This window comes from Oncorhynchus gorbuscha, linkage group LG15, assembly GCF_021184085.1.
Source record: "Oncorhynchus gorbuscha isolate QuinsamMale2020 ecotype Even-year linkage group LG15, OgorEven_v1.0, whole genome shotgun sequence".
Classification (NCBI taxonomy): domain Eukaryota; kingdom Metazoa; phylum Chordata; class Actinopteri; order Salmoniformes; family Salmonidae; genus Oncorhynchus; species Oncorhynchus gorbuscha.
The window spans coordinates 4,216,014-4,236,801 of NC_060187.1; the positions used below are offsets into that span (position 1 = coordinate 4,216,014).

Here is a 20,788-nt window from a genome sequence, read left to right on the forward strand (position 1 = left end):
CACAGAGGCAGTATCTAGATTGAGTGATACATGGAGGCAGTATCTAGACTGAGTGATACACAGAGGCAGTATCTAGATTGAGTGATACATGGAGGCAGTATCTAGACTGAGTGATACAGAGTATCTAGGCTGAGTGATACAGAGGCAGTATCTAGGCTGAGTGATACAGAGAGGCAGTATCTAGGCTGAGTGATACAGAGAGGCAGTATCTAGGCTGAGAGGTACACGGAGACAGTATCTAGGCTGAGTGATAAAGAGGCAGTATCTAGGCTGAGTGATACAGGGAGGCAGTATCTAGGCTGAGTGATACAGAGGCAGTATCTAGGCTGAGTGATACAGAGGCAGTATCTAGGCTGAGTGATACAGAGGCAGTATCTAGGCTGAGTGATACAGAGAGGCAGTATCTAGGCTGAGTGATACAGAGGCAGTATCTAGATTGAGTGATACATGGAGGCAGTATCTAGACTGAGTGATACAGAGGCAGTATCTAGGCTGAGTGATACAGAGGCAGTATCTAGGCTGAGTGATACAGAGGCAGTATCTAGACTGAGTGATACAGAGGCAGTATCTAGGCTGAGTGATACAGAGGCAGTATCTAGACTGAGTGATACAGAGGCAGTATCTAGACTGAGTGATACACGGAGGCAGTATCTAGACTGAGTGATACACAGAGGCAGTATCTAGGCTGAGTGATACACAGAGACAGTATCTAGGCTGAGTGATAAAGAGGCCGTATCTAGGCTGAGTGATAAAGAGGCAGTATCTAGGCTGAGAGGTACACGGAGACAGTATCTAGGCTGAGTGATAAAGAGGCCATATCTAGGCTGAGTGATAAAGAGGCAGTATCTAGGCTGAGTGATAAAGAGGCAGTATCTAGGCTGAGTGATACAGAGTATCTAGGCTGAGTGATACAGGGAGGCAGTATCTAGACTGAGTGATACAGGGAGGCAGTATCTAGGCTGAGTGATACCGGGAGGCAGTATCTAGGCTGAGTGATACCGGGAGGCAGTATCTAGGCTGAGTGATACAGAGTATCCAGGCTGAGTGATACAGAGTATCTAGGCTGAGTGATACAGGGAGGCAGTATCCAGGCTGAGTGATACAGGGAGGCAGTATCTAGGCTGAGTGATACAGAGAGGCAGTATCTAGGCTGAGTGATACAGAGAGGCAGTATCTAGGCTGAGTGATACAGGGAGGCAGTACCCAGGCTGAGTGATACAGAGAGGCAGTATCTAGGCTGAGTGATACAGGGAGGCAGTATCTAGGCTGAGTGATACAGAGTATCTAGGCTGAGTGATACAGGGAGGCAGTATCTAGACTGAGTGATACAGGGAGGCAGTATCTAGGCTGAGTGATACCGGGAGGCAGTATCTAGGCTGAGTGATACCGGGAGGCAGTATCTAGGCTGAGTGATACAGAGTATCCAGGCTGAGTGATACAGAGTATCTAGGCTGAGTGATACAGGGAGGCAGTATCCAGGCTGAGTGATACAGGGAGGCAGTATCTAGGCTGAGTGATACAGAGAGGCAGTATCTAGGCTGAGTGATACAGAGAGGCAGTATCTAGGCTGAGTGATACAGGGAGGCAGTACCCAGGCTGAGTGATACAGAGAGGCAGTATCTAGGCTGAGTGATACAGGGAGGCAGTATCTAGGCTGAGTGATACAGAGAGGCAGTATCCAGGCTGAGTGATATAGAGTATCTAGGCTGAGTGATACAGGGAGGCAGTATCCAGGCTGAGTGATACAGAGTATCTAGGCTGAGTGATACAGAGAGGAAATATCTAGGCTTGAGTGATACAGAGAGGAAATATCTACGCTGTAGGAAATGGTGTGTCAGTGCTTGTGTTCATCTGTGATTTCACAGCCTACAATTACGGTAAGATACGTGAGCCACTGGTAATTGGAAGGGATCCCAATGCTACCAGCACATGAAGAGTAATCACACTCTATCTATCACTGATACGCTGCGTCATACAGACGCACGAGGACTCAACAACACTCACAGACTACCTGGTTACTGCTACCAGCACTAGAACTGACATGCCCACACACTGATGGAGCACAGCGTAATCACTCACAACACACACCTTTCTGCTGTACACATCTGGGGTTGGAGCTGGACAACGTGGTTTGTGTGTGTGTGTGTGTGTGTGTGTGTGTGTGTGTGTGTGTGTGTGTGTGTGTGTGTGTGTGTGTGTGTGTGTGTGTGTGTGTGTGTGTGTGTGTGTGTGTGTGTGTGTGTGTGTGTGTGTGTGTGTGTGTGTGTGTGTGTGTGTGTGTGTGTGTGTATGAGAACAGGACATGCCTCCCTAATCTTACCTCATTTGCGCACATTGTATATAGACTTGTTCTCTATTGTATTATTCACTGTATGTTTGTGTTGTACTTCTTTGCTTTATCTTGGCCAGGTCGCAGTTGTAAATGAGAACTTGTTCTCAACTAGCTTACCTGGTTAAATAAAGGTGAAATATAATATTGTGATATAACAAGTACCATAGGGATGGAGGAGAGGTTCAGGATTTGCAATCTGCAGCACAAATCTGTATCTAAATGGACCTACCGCAATCCCACCCTGTGCACTGTGACCTACCGCAGTCCTACCCTGTACACTGTGACCTACCGCAGTCCTACCCTGTACACTGTGACCTACCGCAATCCCACCCTGTGCCCTGTGACTAACCCCAGTCCTACCCTGTAACCTGTGACCAACCCCAGTCCTACCCTGTAACCTGTGACCTACCGCAGTCCTACCCTGTAACCTGTGACCAACCCCAGTCCCACCCTGTGCCCTGTGACCAACCCCAGTCCTACCCTGTAACCTGTGACCTACCGCAGTCCTACCCTGTAACCTGTGACCAACCCCAGTCCTACCCTGTAACCTGTGACCAACCCCAGTCCTACCCTGTAACCTGTGACCAACCCCAGTCCTACCCTGTAACCTGTGACCAACCCCAGTCCTACCCTGTAACCTGTGACCAACCCCAGTCCTACCCTGTAACCTGTGACCAACCCCAGTCCTACCCTGTAACCTGTGACCAACCCCAGTCCTACCCTGTAACCTGTGACCTACCGTAGTCCTACCCTGTAACCTGTGACCAACCCCAGTCCTACCCTGTGACTTGTGACCTACCCCAGTCCTACCCTGTGCCCTGTGACCAACCCCAGTCTTACCCTGTAACCTGTGACCAACCCCAGTCCTACCCTGTAACCTGTGACCAACCCCAGTCCTACCCTGTGCCCAACCCCAGTCCTACCCTGTGACTTGTGACCTACCCCAGTCCTACCCTGTGCCCTGTGACCAACCCCAGTCCTACCCTGTGCCCAACCCCAGTCCTACCCTGTGCCCTGTGACCTACCCCAGTCCTACCCTGTGCCCAACCCCAGTCCTACCCTGTGACTTGTGACCTACCCCAGTCCTACCCTGTGACTTGTGACCTACCCCAGTCCTACCCTGTGACTTGTGCCCAACCCCAGTCCTACCCTGTGACTTGTGCCCAACCCCAGTCCTACCCTGTGACTTGTGACCTACCCCAGTCCTACCCTGTGACTTGTGACCTACCCCAGTCCTACCCTGTGACTTGTGCCCAACCCCAGTCCTACCCTGTGACTTGTGCCCAACCCCAGTCCTACCCTGTGACTTGTGACCTACCCCAGTCCTACCCTGTGCCCTGTGGAAACCACAGGAAAACAACACACAGACTCCGAGTGTATTTGGATGCAACATGGTTTTGGACAGACTCTGACAGTCCTTCTCCCAGCCACCTCTTCTCTCAAAACACAAACACCAAGAGGGGTCATTTACATTGTAACATCACACAGCTCATTCACAGTGACACGTTGTAAACTACCCAATACTGTCTCTAGCCAACAAGCTCAGATTAGAAATGATTAGTTGATTTACGGGAAATATCCACTCCAACCCAAATATTACAGATACATTACTAGTTTTATCAGTCAGCACAGCACATTCACTGTCAAATCTATGGCTTGACAAATGCAGTGAGTTGCAATGACCTCTGGTGTTGTAGACGCCTCCATCTGTACGTTCCTCTTATTTATTAAAGGGAATTCTTTATCCGCTGCAACTCAATAATGTGCCCATCATTTGACAGGTCAAAGCACATGACACCTAAAGAAATAAGACGAGGAGGATCAATTCATTTGAACTCTTTGATTAAAGTATCTGGCTCAAAACAAGAGCCTTTAGGGTTAATCTATCCTGGGATTAGTGTACAGAGTAACTACTGTAGCCTGCTACAGAGTAAATACTGTAGCCTGTTACAGAGTAAATACAGTAGCCTGCTACAGAGTAACTACTGTAGCCTGTTAGAGAGTAAATACTGTAGCCTGCTACAGAGTAACTACTGTAGCCTGTTAGAGAGTAAATACAGTAGCCTGCTACAGAGTAACTACTGTAGCCTGTTAGAGAGTAAATACAGTAGCCTGCTACAGAGTAACTACTGTAGCCTGTTAGAGAGTAAATACAGTAGCCTGCTACATAGTAACTACTGTAGCCTGTTAGAGAGTAAATACTGTAGCCTGCTACAGAGTAACTACTGTAGCCTGTTAGAGAGTAAATACAGTAGCCTGCTACAGAGTAACTACTGTAGCCTGTTAGAGAGTAAATACTGTAGCCTGCTACAGAGTAACTACTGTAGCCTGTTAGAGAGTAAATACTGTAGCCTGCTACAGAGTAACTACTGTAGCCTGTTACAGAGTAAATACAGTAGCCTGCTACAGAGTAAATACAGTAGCCTGCTACAGAGTAAATACTGTAGCCTGTTAGAGAGTAAATACAGTAGCCTGCTACAGAGTAACTACTGTAGCCTGTTAGAGAGTAAATACAGTAGCCTGCTACAGAGTAACTACTGTAGCCTGTTAGAGAGTAAATACTGTAGCCTGCTACAGAGTAACTACTGTAGCCTGTTAGAGAGTAAATACTGTAGCCTGTTAGAGAGTAAATACTGTAGCCTGTTAGAGAGTAAATACTGTAGCCTGTTAGAGAGTAACTATTGTAGCCTGTTAGAGAGTAAATACTGTAGCCTGTTAGAGAGTAACTACTGTAGCCTGTTAGAGAGTAAATACTGTAGCCTGTTAGAGAGTAACTACTGTAGCCTGTTAGAGAGTAAATACAGTAGCCTGCTACAGAGTAACTACTGTAGCCTGTTAGAGAGTAAATACTGTAGCCTGCTACAGAGTAACTACTGTAGCCTGTTACAGAGTAAATACTGTAGCCTGCTACAGAGTAAATACTGTAGCCTGTTAGAGTAAATACTGTAGCCTGCTACAGAGTAAATAATGTAGCCTGCTACAGAGTAACTACTGTAGCCTGTTAGAGAGTAAATACTGTAGCCTGCTACAGAGTAACTACTGTAGCCTGTTACAGAGTAAATACAGTAGCCTGCTACAGAGTAAATACAGTAGCCTGCTACAGAGTAAATACTGTAGCCTGTTAGAGAGTAAATACAGTAGCCTGCTACAGAGTAACTACTGTAGCCTGTTAGAGAGTAAATACAGTAGCCTGCTACAGAGTAACTACTGTAGCCTGTTAGAGAGTAAATACTGTAGCCTGCTACAGAGTAACTACTGTAGCCTGTTAGAGAGTAAATACTGCAGCCTGTTAGAGAGTAAATACTGTAGCCTGTTAGAGAGTAAATACTGTAGCCTGTTAGAGAGTAACTATTGTAGCCTGTTAGAGAGTAAATACTGTAGCCTGTTAGAGAGTAACTACTGTAGCCTGTTAGAGAGTAAATACTGTAGCCTGTTAGAGAGTAACTACTGTAGCCTGTTAGAGAGTAAATACAGTAGCCTGCTACAGAGTAACTACTGTAGCCTGTTAGAGAGTAAATACTGTAGCCTGCTACAGAGTAACTACTGTAGCCTGTTAGAGAGTAAATACTGTAGCCTGCTACAGAGTAAATAATGTAGCCTGCTAAAGAGTAAATACTGTAGCATGTTAGAGTAAATACTGTAGCCTGCTACAGAGTAAATGCTGTAGCCTGCTACAGAGTAAATACTGTAGCCTGCTACAGAGTAAATACTGTAGCCTGTTAGAGAGTAACTACTGTAGCCTGTTAGAGAGTAACTACTGTAGCCTGTTAGAGAGTAACTACTGTAGCCTGTTAGAGAGTAACTACTGTAGCCTGTTAGAGAGTAAATACTGTAGCCTGTTAGAGAGTAAATACAGTAGCCTGTTAGAGTAACTACTGTAGCCTGTTAGAGAGTAAATACAGTAGCCTGCTACAGAGTAACTACTGTAGCCTGTTAGAGAGTAAATACTGTAGCCTGCTACAGAGTAACTACTGTAGCCTGTTAGAGAGTAACTACTGTAGCCTGTTAGAGAGTAAATACAGTAGCCTGCTACAGAGTAACTACTGTAGCCTGTTACAGAGTAAATACAGTAGCCTGCTACAGAGTAAATACAGTAGCCTGCTACAGAGTAAATACTGTAGCCTGTTAGAGAGTAAATACAGTAGCCTGCTACAGAGTAACTACTGTAGCCTGTTAGAGAGTAAATACAGTAGCCTGCTACAGAGTAACTACTGTAGCCTGTTAGAGAGTAAATACTGTAGCCTGCTACAGAGTAACTACTGTAGCCTGTTAGAGAGTAAATACTGTAGCCTGTTAGAGAGTAAATACTGTAGCCTGTTAGAGAGTAAATACTGTAGCCTGTTAGAGAGTAAATACTGTAGCCTGTTAGAGAGTAACTATTGTAGCCTGTTAGAGAGTAAATACTGTAGCCTGTTAGAGAGTAACTACTGTAGCCTGTTAGAGAGTAAATACTGTAGCCTGTTAGAGAGTAACTACTGTAGCCTGCTACAGAGTAAATACTGTAGCCTGTTAGAGTAAATACTGTAGCCTGCTACAGAGTAAATACTGTAGCCTGCTACAGAGTAACTACTGTAGCCTGTTAGAGAGTAAATACTGTAGCCTGCTACAGAGTAACTACTGTAGCCTGTTACAGAGTAAATACAGTAGCCTGCTACAGAGTAAATACAGTAGCCTGCTACAGAGTAAATACAGTAGCCTGCTACAGAGTAAATACTGTAGCCTGTTAGAGAGTAAATACAGTAGCCTGCTACAGAGTAACTACTGTAGCCTGTTAGAGAGTAAATACAGTAGCCTGCTACAGAGTAACTACTGTAGCCTGTTAGAGAGTAAATACTGTAGCCTGCTACAGAGTAACTACTGTAGCCTGTTAGAGAGTAAATACTGTAGCCTGTTAGAGAGTAAATACTGTAGCCTGTTAGAGAGTAAATACTGTAGCCTGTTAGAGAGTAACTATTGTAGCCTGTTAGAGAGTAAATACTGTAGCCTGTTAGAGAGTAACTACTGTAGCCTGTTAGAGAGTAAATACTGTAGCCTGTTAGAGAGTAACTACTGTAGCCTGTTAGAGAGTAAATACAGTAGCCTGCTACAGAGTAACTACTGTAGCCTGTTAGAGAGTAAATACTGTAGCCTGCTACAGAGTAACTACTGTAGCCTGTTACAGAGTAAATACTGTAGCCTGCTACAGAGTAAATACTGTAGCCTGTTAGAGTAAATACTGTAGCCTGCTACAGAGTAAATAATGTAGCCTGCTACAGAGTAAATACTGTAGCCTGTTAGAGAGTAAATACTGTAGCCTGCTACAGAGTAACTACTGTAGCCTGTTACAGAGTAAATACAGTAGCCTGCTACAGAGTAAATACAGTAGCCTGCTACAGAGTAAATACTGTAGCCTGTTAGAGAGTAAATACAGTAGCCTGCTACAGAGTAACTACTGTAGCCTGTTAGAGAGTAAATACAGTAGCCTGCTACAGAGTAACTACTGTAGCCTGTTAGAGAGTAAATACTGTAGCCTGCTACAGAGTAACTACTGTAGCCTGTTAGAGAGTAAATACTGTAGCCTGTTAGAGAGTAAATACTGTAGCCTGTTAGAGAGTAAATACTGTAGCCTGTTAGAGAGTAACTATTGTAGCCTGTTAGAGAGTAAATACTGTAGCCTGTTAGAGAGTAACTACTGTAGCCTGTTAGAGAGTAAATACTGTAGCCTGTTAGAGAGTAACTACTGTAGCCTGTTAGAGAGTAAATACAGTAGCCTGCTACAGAGTAACTACTGTAGCCTGTTAGAGAGTAAATACTGTAGCCTGCTACAGAGTAACTACTGTAGCCTGTTAGAGAGTAAATACTGTAGCCTGCTACAGAGTAAATAATGTAGCCTGCTAAAGAGTAAATACTGTAGCATGTTAGAGTAAATACTGTAGCCTGCTACAGAGTAAATGCTGTAGCCTGCTACAGAGTAAATACTGTAGCCTGCTACAGAGTAAATACTGTAGCCTGTTAGAGAGTAACTACTGTAGCCTGTTAGAGAGTAACTACTGTAGCCTGTTAGAGAGTAACTACTGTAGCCTGTTAGAGAGTAACTACTGTAGCCTGTTAGAGAGTAAATACTGTAGCCTGTTAGAGAGTAAATACAGTAGCCTGTTAGAGTAACTACTGTAGCCTGTTAGAGAGTAAATACAGTAGCCTGCTACAGAGTAACTACTGTAGCCTGTTAGAGAGTAAATACTGTAGCCTGCTAGAGAGTAACTACTGTAGCCTGTTAGAGAGTAACTACTGTAGCCTGTTAGAGAGTAAATACAGTAGCCTGCTACAGAGTAACTACTGTAGCCTGTTAGAGAGTAAATACTGTAGCCTGCTACAGAGTAACTACTGTAGCCTGTTACAGAGTAAATACAGTAGCCTGCTACAGAGTAAATACAGTAGCCTGCTACAGAGTAAATACTGTAGCCTGTTAGAGAGTAAATACAGTAGCCTGCTACAGAGTAACTACTGTAGCCTGTTAGAGAGTAAATACTGTAGCCTGCTACAGAGTAAATACTGTAGCCTGTTAGAGTAAATACTGTAGCCTGCTACAGAGTAAATAATGTAGCCTGCTAAAGAGTAAATACTGTAGCATGTTAGAGTAAATACTGTAGCCTGCTACAGAGTAAATGCTGTAGCCTGCTACAGAGTAAATACTGTAGCCTGCTACAGAGTAAATACTGTAGCCTGTTAGAGAGTAACTACTGTAGCCTGTTAGAGAGTAACTACTGTAGCCTGTTAGAGAGTAACTACTGTAGCCTGTTAGAGAGTAACTACTGTAGCCTGTTAGAGAGTAACTACTGTAGCCTGTTAGAGAGTAAATACTGTAGCCTGTTAGAGAGTAAATACAGTAGCCTGTTAGAGTAACTACTGTAGCCTGTTAGAGAGTAAATACAGTAGCCTGCTACAGAGTAACTACTGTAGCCTGTTAGAGAGTAAATACAGTAGCCTGCTACAGAGTAACTACTGTAGCCTGTTAGAGAGTAAATACTGTAGCCTGCTACAGAGTAACTACTGTAGCCTGTTAGAGAGTAAATACTGTAGCCTGCTACAGAGTAAATACTGTAGCCTGTTAGAGTAAATGCTGTAGCCTGCTACAGAGTAAATAATGTAGCCTGCTACAAAGTAAATACTGTAGCCTGCTACAGAGTAAATAATGTAGCCTGCTACAGAGTAAATACTGTAGCCTGCTACAGAGTAAATGCTGTAGCCTGCTACAGAGTAAATACTGTAGCATGTTACAGAGTAAATACTGTAGCATGTTACAGAGTAAATACTGTAGCCTGTTAGAGTAAATACTGTAGCCTGCTACAGAGTAAATACTGTAGCATGTTACAGAGTAAATACTGTAGCATGTTACAGAGTAAATACTGTAGCATGTTACAGAGTAAATACTGTAGCCTGTTAGAGAGTAAATACTGTAGCCTGCTACAGAGTAAATACTGTAGCATGTTACAGAGTAAATACTGTAGCATGTTACAGAGTAACTACTGTAGCCTGTTAGAGAGTAAATACTGTAGCCTGCTACAGAGTAAATAATGTAGCCTGCTACATAGTAAATACTGTAGCCTGCTACAGAGTAAATGCTGTAGCCTGCTACAGAGTAAATACTGTAGCCTGTTACAGAGTAAATACTGTAGCCTGCTACAGAGTAAATGTTGTAGCCTGCTACAGAGTAAATACTGTAGCCTGCTACAGAGTAAATACTGTAGCATGTTACAGAGTAAATACTGTAGCATGTTACAGAGTAAATACTGTAGCCTGTTAGAGTAAATACTGTAGCCTGTTAGAGTAAATACAGTAGCCTGTTACCGAGTAAATACTGTAGCCTGTTAGAGTAAATACAGTAGCCTGCTACAGAGTAAATACTGTAGCCTGTTACAAGGGTGGGACTGGATGGTGGGACTGGATGGTGTTCAGAGATAGATGGGAGGGGTTGGGGGTAGGCAAAGGCGGGGCCTAAAAACAAACATAATGTAATATATACTGTCTGTAAAATGTAAATAAACTCAGTTCCCAGTCTTTCAAAGACAATTCATAAAAATCCAAATAACTTCAGAGTTTCATTGGAAAAGGGTTTAAACACTTTCTCATGCTTGTTCAATGAACCATAAACAATTAATGAACATGCACCTGTGGAACGGTCGTTAAGACACAAACAGCTTACAGACGGTCGGCAATTAAGGTCACAGTTATGAAAACTTAGGACACTAAAGAGGCCTTTCTACTGACTCTGAAAAACACCAAAAGAAAGATGCCCAGGGTCCCTGCTCATCTGTGTGAACGTGCCTTAGGCATGCTGCAAGGAGGCATGAGGACTGCAGGTGTGGCCAGGGCAATACATTTCAATGTCTGTACAGTGAGACGCCTAAGATAGCCCTACAGGGAGACAGGACGGACAGCTGATCGTCCTCGCAGTGGCAGACCACGTGTAAACACACCTGCACAGGATTAGTACATTTGAACATCACACCTGCGTGACAGGTACAGGAACGCACAATCCCTCCATCAGTGCTCAGACTGTCCGCAATAGGCTGAGAGAGGCTGGACTAAGGGCTTGTAGAACTGTTGTAATGCAGGTCCTCACTAGACATCACCGGCAACAACATCACCTATGGGCACAAACCCACCATCACTGGACAGGACAGGACTGGCAAAAAGTGCTCTTCACTGACGAGTCGCAGTTTTGTCTCACCAGGGGTGAAGGTCGGATTCACACTTATCGTTGAAGGAATGAGCGTTACACTGAGGCCTGTACTCTGGAGTGGGATCGATGTGGAGGTGAAGGGTCCATCATGGCCTGGCGCAGTGTGTCACAATATTATCAGACTGAGCTTGTTGTCATCGCAGGCATTCTCAACGCTGTGCGTTACAGGGAAGACATCCTCCTCTCCAATGGGGTACCCTTCCTGCAGGCTCATCCTGACATGACCCTCCAGCATGACAATGCCACCATGTTGAGTTTGCGGAAAATAAATGCAGTTGACAGTGAGAGGACGTTTATTTTTTTTCTGAGTTAAGTATTTACAGTTGAAGTCGAAAGATTACATCCACTTAGGTTGGTGTCAATTAAAACTAGTTTTTCAACCACTCCACAAATTTCTTGTTAACAAACTATAGTTTTGGGAAGTTGGAGGTGTACCTGTGAATGTATTTCAAGGCCTACCTTCAAACTCAGTGCCTCTTTGTTTGACATGGGAAAATCAAACGAAATCAGCCAAGATCTTTTTGTAGAATTGCAGACCTCCACAAGTCTGGGTCATCCTTGGGAGCAATTTCCAAATGCCTGAAGGTACCACGTTCATCTGTACAAACAATAGTACAAAAGAATAAACCCCATGGGACCACGCTGCCGTCATACCACTCAGGAAGGAGACGCGTTTTGTCTCCTAGAGATGAACGCACTTTGGTGCGAGAAGTGCAAATCAATCCCAGAACAACAGCAAAGGACCTTGTGAAGATGCTGGAGGAAACAGGTACAAAAGTATCTATATCCACAGTAAAACAAGTCCTATATCGACATAATCTGAAAGGACACTCAGCAAGGAAGAAGCCACTGCTCTAAAACCTCCATAAAAAAGACAGACTACGGTTAGCAACTGCACATGAGGACAAAGATGGTACTTTTTGGAGAAATGTCCTCTGGTGGAAATAGAACTGTTTGCCCATAATGACCTTCGTTATGTTTGCAGGAAAAAGGGGGAGGCTTGCAAGCCGAAGAACACCATCCCAACCGTGAAGCACACCATCCCAACCGTGAAGCACGGGGGCGGCAGCATCATGTTGTGGGGGTGCTTTGCTGCAGGAGGGACTGGTGCATTTCACCAAATAGATGGCATAATGAGGTAGGAAAATTATGTGGATATATTGAAGCAACATCTCAAGACATCAGTCAGGAAGTTAAAGCTTAGTCGCAAATGGGTCTTCCAAAATGACAATGACCCCAAGCACACTTCCAAAGTTGTGGCAAAATGGTTTAATTACAACAAAGTCAAGGAATTGGAGTGATCATCACAAAGCCCTGACCTCAAACCTATAGAAAAGTTGTGGGCAGAACTGAAAAAGCGTGTGTGTACAAGGAGGCCTACAAACCCGACTCAGTTACACCAGCTCTATCAGGAGGAACGGGCCAAAATTCACCCAATTTATTGTTGGAAGCTTGTGGAAGGCTACCCGAAACGTTTGACCCAAGTTAAACCATTTAAAGGCAATGCTACCAAATACTAATTGAGTGCATGTAAACTCCTGACCCACTGGGAATGTGATGATAGAAATAAAAGCTGAAATAAATCTACTATTATTCTGACATTTCACATTCTTAAAATAAAATGGTGATCTAACTGACTTAAGACAGAACATTTTTACTAGGATTTAAATGGCAGGAATTGTGAACAACTGAGTTTAAATGTATTTGGCTAAGGTGCATATAAACTTCCGACTACTAATGTATAAGCTGCAAGAAGAAGAAGTTGTTTTCCATTTGTTCATTCCAATTAGGGGAGGGGCAGTAGGGTTAGGGGAAATAATAATGGAAAATATATACAGTGGGGCAAAAAAGTATTTAGTCAGCCACCAATTGTGCAAGTTCTCCCACTTAAAAAGATGAGAGAGGCCTGTAATTTTCATCATAGGTACACTTCAACTATTTTTTTATGAATTTATTTGCAAATTATGGTGGAAAATAAGTATTTGGTCAATAACAAAAGTTTATCTCAATACTTTGTTATTTACCCTTTGTTGGCAATGACAGAGGTCAAACGTTCTCTGTAAGTCTCCACAAGGTTTTCACACACTGTTGCTGGTATTTTGGCCCATTCCTTCATGCAGATCTCCTCTAGAGCAGTGATGTTTTGGGGCTGTTGCTGGGCAACACGGACTTTCAACTCCCTCCAAAGATTTTCTATGGGGTTGAGATCTGGAGACTGGCTAGGCCACTCCAGGACCTGGAGGACCTCATCTTCAATGCCCTTGCTGATGGAAGGAGGTTTTCACTCAAAATCTCACGATATATGGCCCCATTCATTCTTTCCTTTACACGGATCAGTCGTCCTGGTCCCTTTGCAGAAAAACAGCCCCAAAGCATGATGTTTCCACCCCCATGCTTCACAGTAGGTATGGTGTTCTTTGGATGCAAGTCAACATTCTTTGTCCTCCAAACACGACGAGTTGAGTTTTTACCAAAAAGTTATATTTTGGTTTCATCTGACCATATGACATTCTCCCAATCTTCTTCTGGATCATCCAAATGCTCTCTAGCAAACTTCAGACGGGCCTGGACATGTACTGGCTTAAGCAGGGGGACACGTCTGGCACTGCAGGGTTTAAGTCCCTGGCGGCGTAGTGTGTTACTGATGGTAGGCTTTGTTACTTTGGTCCCAGCTCTCTGCAGATCATTCACTAGGTCCCCCCGTGTGGTTCTGGGATTTTTGCTCACCGTTCTTGTGATCATTTTGATCCCACGGGGTGAGATCTTGCATGGAGCCCCAGATCGAGGGAGATTATAAGTGGTCTTGTATGTCTTCCATTTCCTAATAATTGCTCCCACTGTTGATTTCTTCAAACCAAGCTGCTTACCTATTGCAGATTCAGTCTTCCCAGCCTGGTGGAGGTCTACAATTTTGTTTATGGTGTCCTTTGACAGCTCTTTGGTCTTATAAAGATTAAACATTATATATGCCATTTAGCAGACGCTTTTATCCAAAGCTTACAGTCATGTGTGCATACATTCTACGTATGGGTGGTCCCGGGAATCGAACCCACTAGCCTGGCGTTACAAGCACCATGCTCTACCAACTGAGCTACAGAAGGACCATAGTGGAGTTTGGAGTGTGACTGTTTGAGGTTGTGGACATGTGTCTTTTATACTGATAACAAGTTCAAACAGGTGTCATTAATACAGGTAACGAGTGGAGGACACTTGCTTGTTTGTAGGTGACCAAATACTTACTTTCCACAAAAAATGCAAAAAAAATCATTTAAAATTCTACAATGTGATTTTCTGGATTTTTTTTCCTCATTTGTCTGTCATAGTTGAAGTGATGAAAATTACAGGCCTCTCTCATCTTTTGAAGTGGGAGAACTTGCACACTTGGTGGCTGACTAAATACTTTTTTGCCTCACTGTATATGGGGGATCAGAAATTATGCAGTTAATTACATTGATTAATTACATTGATCAATTACATTGATTGAAGCCACAATCTATCTGCATTATTAAAGCTGATCTACCCCTTAAAAAATAACATATCTCTGACAAAATGTTGACTATTAAGTGGACTGGACAAGAGTTCTTTTGGAGAGAATGAAAGTTTTTCAGGGATAAGTAATATTAGCAGCACTATTAATATTAATATTACAATTAATATTAGCAGCACAGATGCAGTTCTGTTCAGGAAGTGGAAAGGACGTGACACACACAGCTCAGCCAACACCAGCTGGTTGGCAGACAGGATCCGCCCCAGCTCCGCCTACACCAGCTGGTTGGCAGACAGGCTCCGCCCCAGCTCAGCCAACACCAGCTGGTTGGCAGACAGGCTCCGCCCCAGCTCAGCCTACACCAACTGGTTGACAGACAGGCTCTGCCCCAGCTCCGCCTACACCAGCTGGTTGGCAGACAGGCTCCGCCCCAGCTCCGCCTACACCAGCTGGTTGGCAGACAGGCTCTGCCCCAGCTCCGCCTACACCAGCTGGTTGGCAGACAGGCTCTGCCCCAGCTCAGCCTACACCAACTGGTTGACAGACAGGCTCTGCACCAGCTCCGCCTACAACAACTAGTTGGCAGACAGGCTCCGCCCCAGCTCCGCCTACACCAACTGGTTGACAGACAGGCACCGCCCCTGCTCCGCCTTCAATTATACATCTCATGCCAGTCGAATCTCTTGCTTCCCCGTAGCTAACCAGTCATCACCAACCTAGTTAGTTCTAGTTAGCTACCCTGGTTAACCTTTTACCTCAGTGGGTTAAATCAAGGTCACACAGAGTGTTTTTTGGTCTTAATCACCTCAAACACCTCAAACACACATGGTTATGGGCTTAAAAAAAGACACCTGTATCATGTTAGGAATAGTTGAGTTGAAATGTATTCAATTTTGAGTTTGCATCCCAATATTACACATTATATACATTCCAGAAGACTGAAATATAACCCGTTTGACATAGAAACACCATATTTTCGGGGGTTTTAAAAATATATGTTTATTAATTATGAAAAAATAGAAATAACATTCCACCCATAATGCCACTAGAGGGCGATGTGGTCACTTGACTGCAGGAAAGGGCTACGAAACACTAGCTGAAAACACAAGCTGCTTACCAAATGAAAAACAATTGCAGCATTAAGTTCAACAGTAAATCAACAGTCTAGCTACAGAATGTATTTCTCTGCCTGGAGTATAGAAAGGTTTTTTGAATTTGTAGTCTCGTTCAACCCTCGTACTTTCCCCAATTGCATTGCAGAGCCAGGTTCTGTAGCCAAAGTACTAGCCAAGTCTCCCTCTTTCCCCAGAGGACAAGATGTGACCCATAATACCAGCGTATAGTTTGTTTCCTTCTATCGTGCGTTGGCCACATTTAACAATCAATGCAATAAAGCATATCGCCGGCAGTTTTAAAACTCGGCAACTCGCAGACGGGACCGTTAAACATTTGTTTAGGCTACACCTTGTTCAGTGGTACCTCCATTAGCTAGCTGTAGCTAACAACCTGGGGCAAGTACAGCAGGACACAACGTTTCAGAACATTCAGGTAGAAATATGCTATGTAGAACAAACACGCCTCTGTGACATGTTGAATAAGGAACGATGTCGGCTCTATTCGTGACATTTCTATCTGCAACGTTCAAGAACGTTTTGCTTGTTAGCTAAGGCCAGCTACTTTAAGTGCTGACTGTCTTCCCTGTAGCCTACTTGCTGTGTGAACTGCTGACTGCTCATATCTTGCAGCTGATTATTGACACGTCAACCAGGATAAAGGGGCGGGGCAATTTTTGACAGTTGTGGTTTTGGTAATCAGTGTCAGCGGCGGTCTTGTCATCAAAACCGAAACAAAGACGGTTCTGCCGAGTTATTGGAGGAAGAAAAGAGAGGAATGGAGAGGGTCTGTGTCTGCACATGTACTCTCACTACTGGTGTCCCCCAGGGCTCGGTTCTATGCCCTCTCCTCATCTCTCTTTACACCAAAACCTGGGGCGAGTTCAGCAGGACACAACGTTTTAGAACGTCATATCCTCACATGGTCTCTCCTATCATTGCTATGTGGATGACACTATGTGAACTACTTTTCTCCTTTTCCTCCTTCTGACACCCAGGCGGCGACACGCATCTCTGAGTGCCTGGCAGATATCTCAGTTTGGATGTCGGCCCACCACCTCAAGCTCAACCTCGACAAGACGGAGCTGCTCTTGCTCCTAGAGAAGGCCTGCCCGCTCCAAGACCTCTCCATCACGGGTTGACAACTCCACGCTGTCCCAGAATGCAAAGAACCTTGTAGTGCCCCTGGACAACATGCCATCAAACCCCTTGCAACTTATCAGCTCTCAGGGCTGGGAGTCTCTAGCAACTTATCCAGAACACTGCAGCCAGCTCGGTCATTACCTCCCGCTCGGTCATTACCTCCTGCTCGGTCATTACCTCCCGCTCGGTCATTACCTCCCGCTCGGTCATTACCCTCCGCTCGGTCATTACCTCCCGCTCGGTCATTACCCTCCGCTCGGTCATTAGCTCCCGCTCGGTCATTAGCTCCCGCTCGGTCATTACCTCCCGCTCGGTCATTACCCTCCGCTCGGTCATTAGCTCCCGCTCGGTCAATACCTCCCGCTCGGTCATTACCCTCCGCTCGGTCATTACCTCCCGCTCGGTCATTACCTCCCGCTCGGTCATTACCCTCCGCTCGGTCATTACCTCCCACTCGGTCATTACCTCCCGCTCGGTCATTACCCTCCGCTCGGTCATTACCTCCCGCTCGGTCATTACCTCCCGCTCGGTCATTACCCCCCGCTCGGTCATTACCTCCCGCTCGGTCATTACCCTCCGCTCGGTCATTACCCTCCGCTCGGTCATTAGCTCCCGCTCGGTCATTAGCTCCCGCTCGGTCATTACCTCCCTGCTCGGTCATTACCTCCCGCTCGGTCATTACCTCCCGCTCGGTCATTACCTCCCGCTCGGTCATTACCTCCCGCTCGGTCATTAGCTCCCGCTCGGTCATTAGCTCCCGCTCGGTCATTAGCTCCCGCTCGGTCATTAGCTCCCGCTCGGTCATTACCTCCCGCTCGGTCATTACCTCCCGCTCGGTCATTACCTCCCGCTCGGTCATTACCTCCCGCTCGGTCATTACCTCCCGCTCTATTTCTGGACTTCAGGCTGAAGCGACTGTGGAACGTTGATAACAATGTCAATGACGCGACCAAGAGATGGAGGTGCAACCCATACGACTTTGGCAATACTTTGTGTCATCATCTGGTGATTCTCTCTCTCTCTCTCTCTCTCTCTCTCTCTCTCTCTCTCTCTCTCTCTCTCTGTCTCTCTCTCTGTTTCTCTCTCTGTCTCTCTCTCTCTGTTTCTCTCTCTCTGTCTCTCTCTCTGTCTCTCTCTCTGTCTCTCTCTCTGTCTCTCTGTCTCTCTCTGTCTCTCTCTCTGTCTCTCTCTCTCTGTTTCTCTCTCTTTCTCTGTCTCTCTCTCTGTCTCTCTCTCTGTCTCTCTCTCTGTCTCTCTCTCTGTCTCTCTCTCTCCCTCTCTCTCTGTCTCTCTCTGTTTCTCTCTCTCTCTCTGTCTCTCTCTCTGTCTCTCTCACTCTCTCTCTGTCTCTCTGTCTCTCTCTCTGTCTCTCTCTCTCTGTTTCTCTCTCTCTCTCTCTGTCTCTTTCTCTGTCTCTCTCTCTGTCTCTCTCTCTGTCTCTCTCTCTGTCTCTCTGTTTCTCTCTGTTTGTCTCTCTGTTTGTCTCTCTCTGTCTCTCTGTTTCTCTCTCTCTGTCTCTCTCTGTGTCTCTCTCTCTGTCTCTCTCTGTGTCTCTCTGTCTTTCTCTGTCTCTCTCTCTCTCTCTCTGTCTCTCTCTTTCTCTCTCTCTCTCTCTCTCTCTGTCTCTCTCTCTCTCTCTCTGTCTCTCTCTCTCTCGGTCTCTCTCTCTGTCTCTCTCTCTCTCTGTCTCTCTCTCTCTCTGTCTCTCTCTGTTATGCAGAACAATATATTTTTATTACAAGTTCTGTATGTTTGTGCACATGGAAGTCAGTGATTAATAATGTTTACTGAAGGTTAACGAGGTAATACAAATGTAATGTGACTAGAAAGGCCCAGTGTTTTCATCATTTTGACAATAACTAAAAACGAAATCATTATTTAAAATGAACAGAAAAAAAGTGACTAAGACTCAATAATATTTTTTTTTTGACAAAATGACTAAGAATAGACTATATCTAAAAAAAAAAAAACACACAAAAAAACTGGTGAGAGCAGATGTGACATCCGTCCCGTGTAATGAACTATGTCAAACAGGCCAAACAAAGGGAGGAAAAGACATTTCACTCATATTTGTTGCTACAATGACAACTGAAGCGGTGCAAGGTACACTATTCCACCCCGGGCAAACATGCAACACTGAAACATCCAGGTGTGGCTAGGATAGGTTAGGTGGCTAGGATAGGTTAGGTGGCTAGGATAGGTTAGGTGGCTAGGATAGGTTAGGTGGCAAACATAGCTGTGTGACGTCATTAGTATTTAGAATAAACTTCTATAGTTTAAATTTAAACTTTTTTTTTAAAACATAACAGACTGGTCTAATAACATGGTGAGGATCTGTAGCCTTAGGCAACTACAGTGTGTATTATGTCTAGAGGAATGTAGGTTCAAAATCTCACGGTACAGGGCAGGCTATATATCCACTGAAGACACATGTATTTTCATTAGCCACGTTGATCACGTTGACGATGAAATGAACGTTGACGATGAAATGAAGTATGTGTCAGTACCCAGGATGAGTAATGAAGGAGATGGGCATCCTGCTTGCTCAGTGTCACCTGGCTGTATGGTGTCAAACGTTGCTATTACCAAATCAGAGACATTTTATGTGCTGGAGAAGATAGCCCCAATCATAAATGATTATTAATGATACCCCCAAAATGTCTCCAATAATAAATGACAGTAACATGAATAATAAATAATACCAAACGACATACCTTTATATTGCTAAACACAGATGTTGGTTTCTTCATATCTTTGACACAAATCTCCTTTTGCTGTGAAGAGTAAGGGTATCCAGAGAGACAGAGAGAGAGAGACAGAGACAGAGACAGAGACAGAGACAGAGAGAGACAGAGAGAGAGAGAGAGAGAGAGAGAGAGAGAGAGAGAGAGAGAGAGAGAGAGAGAGAGAGAGAGAGAGAGAGAGAGAATGAGTCCAGTCCAGGGCAGAACTCAACAGCAGTGAGTTTCTCTATGTTGACGAGGTAATAGCTGTCCCACAGTGTTCTACTCTGGTGTGTCAATGAGCTTTTATGGCTCACAGTGATGTAATGGGGCTCAACTCAGCCCACAACTCCACGCGCGCATTGTTTTGAACGTAATGATGAAAAGACCATATTTGGCACACATGACCTGTTTTTACAGGCGGCAGCGTGGTGATTGTTTTTATTCAACAATAAGAAATGTCTTATGTAATTGTTTGGACAAATATTTAATAAATAATCATAAACAAACGGAGTCAATGTTTTTGAAAGTTCAGTTTAAACTTTTTTAAATTGACAATCCAACAAAAAGTTCCTTGCTTTTGTTTTTCTACATTTACAGTTCAGCATTTAAAACCAGTTTTGACAGTAGGTTATTTTATAGCCATTGATACTCATCTTGCCTGTTGCGGATCTGACACACAGGCTAGGGGGAAAAGTCTGAGTCTACCGCTGACAGACAAGTATCACCGATCTGCTACATTTTTTACCTCCCGTCATCAATGTGAATGACGAATTAGGGAAGTTACTCTTCTGATACTTAGCCGTGAATGTGAGACAGACGCAGGAACACACACCCTCCTCTCCTCACACCCTCCCTCCCTCCCTCCCTCACACCCTCCTCTCCTCCCTCCCTCCCTCACACCCTCCCTCCCTCCCTCACACCCTCCCTCCCTCCCTCACACCCTCCTCTCCTCCCTCCCTCCCTCCCTCACACCCTCCCTCCCTCCCTCACACCCTCCCTCCTCCTCACACCCTCCTCTCCTCACACCCTCCCTCCCTCACACCCTCCCTCACACCCTCCTCTCCTCACACCCTCCCTCCCTCCCTCCCTCCCTCCTTGACACACACCCAACAGGAGGTGATAGGTGTTCTGCTGATAAATCACACCAGTCTTTCAAAAAGGTGTCATTATTCCATCCAAGCCGGTTCAAGACTTAGCAGCTGAACACACAGTGGGAACCATTAACGATCCACCCAGGAAAGAAAGGGGAAGCATAAATAAGACAAT

At 44.8% G+C, this 20,788-nt stretch overlaps 1 protein-coding gene across 4 annotated transcripts in view; it reads right to left on the bottom strand.

Moving 5' to 3' along the window:
- The window catches only part of LOC123996537 (solute carrier organic anion transporter family member 2A1-like), a 60,094-nt gene extending 40,280 nt beyond the window's left edge, over nt 1-19,814 (bottom strand). For all 4 annotated transcript variants that reach the window (XM_046299946.1, XM_046299945.1, XM_046299947.1 and 1 more), the window contains exon 1: nt 19,511-19,814. In XM_046299946.1, coding sequence (XP_046155902.1) covers nt 19,511-19,546 — 36 coding nt within the window. In that variant the 5' untranslated portion in view covers nt 19,547-19,814. The remainder of the gene's footprint in view (nt 1-19,510) is intronic.
- Between the last annotated feature and the right edge of the window lie 974 nt (nt 19,815-20,788).